At 51.9% G+C, this 4,070-nt stretch overlaps 2 protein-coding genes across 2 annotated transcripts; one reads left to right on the top strand and one right to left on the bottom strand.

Annotated features, from left to right (window-relative positions):
- Positions 1 to 680: 680 nt before the first annotated feature.
- On the bottom strand, positions 681 to 1,912 carry WHR41_09553 (uncharacterized protein; the record flags this gene model as incomplete). Its single annotated transcript, XM_069378156.1, has 2 exons — positions 681 to 1,087; positions 1,141 to 1,912. 2 exons carry the CDS (start codon positions 1,910 to 1,912, stop codon positions 681 to 683), a joined length of 1,179 nt encoding a protein of 392 aa, XP_069224881.1.
- Positions 1,913 to 2,370: 458 nt separating this feature from the next.
- On the top strand, positions 2,371 to 3,747 carry WHR41_09554 (uncharacterized protein; the record flags this gene model as incomplete). Its single annotated transcript, XM_069378157.1, has 1 exon — positions 2,371 to 3,747. The coding sequence occupies one exon, from the start codon at positions 2,371 to 2,373 to the stop codon at positions 3,745 to 3,747; it is 1,377 nt and encodes a 458-aa protein (XP_069224882.1).
- Between the last annotated feature and the right edge of the window lie 323 nt (positions 3,748 to 4,070).

Consider the following 4,070-nt stretch of genomic DNA (forward strand, 5'->3'; position numbering starts at 1 on the left):
CGCGCTTCCTATTTGGCGTGTCCAGGTGCCCTGAATGTCTGGATGACGTTTCCGGAAGCGATCAAGCCATCGCTTTCCGATAGGGCGCCGTGAAGGTGGCGAGGTCGCGTCAGCCTTAAGCCGGTGACGCTGCTCTCGGATTTCTTTGGCCATATCAACCACGAGCGCAGTAGACGCAGGATACCCCGTCGCTGTCAGATGGGTGATCCATCTGGCCAAGGTCTTGACCTCACGCTCGGATAATATCTGGCGATACTCGTGCGCGCAGGATCGCGATGCGCGTCCATTGATCCTGTGGCGGAGTGTGGATTCGGCTATTCCAAAAGAACGAGCAATCGCCCGGATCGGCACGGATGGATCTGAATTATACGCCAGTAGAGCTTCTTGAACAGGAGTATCGGAAGACGCGCTCGGAACACGTGGAATCGCGTCCATTGTTGGTGTTGCAAGGATTAGAAGGCGGGCGTCGAAATGGTCCCGTGTCGGAAAGCGGGGCGCGCCCGTAAGCCATCAAGTACGTTACTTTGTATAATGAGCCATTTCGCATTCTACCTCGCTTAACAATCTCTTTGCGACTTTTAAATTAATCGTAAGATTCAACCCAGTTCAAAGAATCGCTTCTCAGAGAATCGCTTCTGGGACTCGACATGCCACCTCACTACCTGCTCATTACCATGTGTTCACCAAGACACTTCTGCTTCTACAGGTATCTGAAGCATGCGCTCGCCTGATGCGGTCGGACGGGGCAGTCGACCAGCCCTGATGTTCATCTGTAGCGATGCGTGAAGCAATCTGGGCGATGCTAGAGTCTCGTCACGCGTTCGACGCATCTCTATAAACTCATACTTTGCTGTTCCGTCCTTTAGGTGCTTATTCTTTTCCTTTTGCTGCTTCACAGTCATGAAGGGCACAGGCTTATCCCGGCCTTCTGGCGGATAGTCGTGGCCAATCCAGATTTTGGTGTCCTCAGGTAAAAGAAAGAGCTTTCGGCCTGAGTTAAAGATAGCCTCTGCACTGCCGCCCGGAAAATCGGCGCGAGCTGACCCGAGATCGATGTTGAATACCGAGTCCCCGACGAAGACGTTGTCTGGTTGAAAGGTCAGTCAAAGCCTGAGGATAATCGTATATTTGCGCACTCACTTCCGATCTTGTAGCCTACGTGGTCGGGTGTATGGCCCGGTAGGTGGAGAACTTGGGCAGTGAGATTTCCGATCTGGAATGTTTCATCATCCTCCCACAACTTGTCGAAAACCCCTTCATAATCTTTGGCTGGGATGTTGTATCGGGCCCCGAACATTTCCTGCACCTGTTTGATGCGACACCCGATGCAAATGGCGGGTTTTTGACCACACTCTTGGCTAAGACGTTGCTGTAAATATGAGGCTGCTGTCATATGGTCTGCGTGGGCATGCGTTTCTAGTATCATGTCGATTTTGTAACCTTTGTCCACGACAAGGTTGAACAGCACGTCGGCAGACTTGGTCGAAATCTTGCCGATTGCAGGATCATAATCGAGGACAGGATCTATGATGACAGCGGCCGATTTTGCAGGATCGGCCACCACGTATTGCCATGAGCCAGTCGTCTTGTCGAAGAAGTCGTGGACGATAGGTTCGGCTAGGTGGCTGGAAAGACATTCGTTGATGGTCGAACTCGTGTTTGCTTGTGTGTGCCCCAACGGACTGAACGTGCGAATGCTGTTGTGACGGAACGGATGTGAGGCGCAATACGCTGCTGTAAAGCGCTTCGTGGGTTGGATTACCCCCGGGATGGCGGTGCTGATGTGTAAGCTGTGGCGGTAATGGTAAGACGCGCCCAGCGACAAGGATAGCGGAGGACTTCCCAGCCTCAACGTTTGAGCGCTACTTCTCATAAAAAGCGATAGTGGCTTCATCGTGTTGTTTTTGGCCATCGTTCGAAACGGTAATCTTTGCATTGATGAAGAATAGACAGGCTGGGCTATAATAGAAGTACAGTCGTGGGCGCTGGGGGTTTAGTTATCACATAAACGCCCATGATCTATAGTCAAGGGTACTCTAGCCGAACGATCTTGGAAACGGGAACATCGGCGACCGTAGTCGCCGATGCTCACGCTTTGACCTCTCGCTCTGTGCAGGCGTTACCGGCAGGATTCCCCTATCGATACGCTCGGGGCTTTTCATCTGCCAGCCTATCCTCAGTCCTTCCCATCTCGATCAATCCGGTGTCGGAGGTTTCACTCGCCACCCCGGCTCGCCCCGCTATTCTGACAATCCACTCGGGGGTCATTTCGTGCGATACAACGTTCCCCTATATATAGACAACTCTGACAGCTACAGTGTGTGCACTATCTCAATTCACCAAAACACTCGTGGACTATCGTCCTTCACCATGTCAATTCTTTCGCGCTTTTCAGCCCCGAAGACACGTCACATCCTCACGACACGCCCCATTGTCTTCGCCTCCACGAGTCAGCCGACCCGCTCGTTTGCCTCCGTAATCAATGCACCACAAGTGAGTTCGAGCTCACACAGCCACAAAGTGGTCATTGTGGGTGGTGGTAGCGCCGGGATCACTATTAGCAATCAATTACTCCGTTCAGGACGCTTCACGTCCAAGGACATTGCTCTTATCGACCCAGCGGAATGGCACCATTACCAACCCGGCTGGACTCTGGTCGGAGGAGGTCTTAAGGACAAAGATTCTTTGAAAAAAAGATTGGACGATATGGTTGATGCGAAAGTCCAATTTTACAACGATCAAGTCCAAAGCTTCTCGCCGGACCAGCACACCCTTTCTCTTCGCAACGGTGCACAGATCAGCTACGACCAGCTTGTTGTCTGCCCGGGGATCAAGGTCGACTTTACCAGCATTCGTGGATTGCAAGATGCGATTGCCGACCGTCACGCTCCCGTTTCTTCCATCTACAGTTACGACACGTGCGACAAGACTGCCCGTAATCTCGCAGATTTCAGGAAGGGGAAGGCCTTGTTCACCCATCCCACGGGTCCCGTCAAATGTGCCGGTGCCCCTCAAAAGATTATGTGGCTAGCATTGGATGGGTGGAAGCGAGCTGGCCTCTACAAGCCTGATTATCCTTCGACGTCTCCGGTCCACATCAGTTTCGCAACAGGGATGCCCGTCATGTTTGGAGTGCCAAAGTACAGCCAGAAGTTGGATGAGCTTCGGGCACAAAGGGCCGTAGAGGGTTTGTTCCAACACGACCTGGTTGCCATCGAAGGCAATACCGCCATCCTTGCCCAGGCCGATGGCAAGGGGGAGGTCAAGAGGCATTTTGAACTCCTGCATGCCGTCCCTAAGATGGGGCCTCACCCGTTTGTCAAGACAAGTGCGTTAGCAAACGAAGCGGGTTTCGTGGATGTGGATGAGGGCACACTTCGACACAAGAGATACTCGAACGTGTGGTCGTGCGGCGATGCCTCTGGTTTGCCAACTTCCAAAACCGCTGCTGCAATCACGGCTCAAGCGCCGGTCTTGGTGTCTAACCTGCTTAGTGTGATGCAGGACCAAACTCCCTCCGAAATCTATAATGGGTATACATCATGCCCATTGCTTACTGAGTATGGCAAGGTCATGCTCGCCGAGTTCGCCTACGGAGGCAAGCCCTACGAAACGTTCGGTCGATTTGTTGACCAGGCCACGCCGCGCCGCGCATTCTATCACATGAAAAAGGATTTCTTTCCATGGGTGTATTATGCATCAATGGTCAAGGGGACGTGGGCTGGGCCCAAGGGTTGGAAGTGGTGAACAACGTGAACAACGTGGAAGTTGTTGGAGCTTACAAGATAACTGTGGATGAAGGTTGGGTGAAAGGTTCCTTCGATTGTGTTTTTTTTCTTTTTCAACACTACACAGCGTAGACACCGAGTGGCTGTACAGGAGCAAGTCGAGGTTGCATTGAATTTCGCATACATTGGTAATAGCAATACGGATATTCGTCGACAAGATCATGTAATCTCGCCCTACGGATGTTGCAGAGAGTACACCGACAGTCATGTCCAATAATTTTGCCATGTTCATGTCATGTGCAGTGGGAAAAATCTATGTTCATATTCATGTCGCGTCATGTG

This window comes from Cladosporium halotolerans (assembly GCF_011745625.1).
Source record: "Cladosporium halotolerans strain TM138-S3 chromosome Unknown Sca173, whole genome shotgun sequence".
Lineage (NCBI taxonomy): Eukaryota > Fungi > Ascomycota > Dothideomycetes > Cladosporiales > Cladosporiaceae > Cladosporium > Cladosporium halotolerans.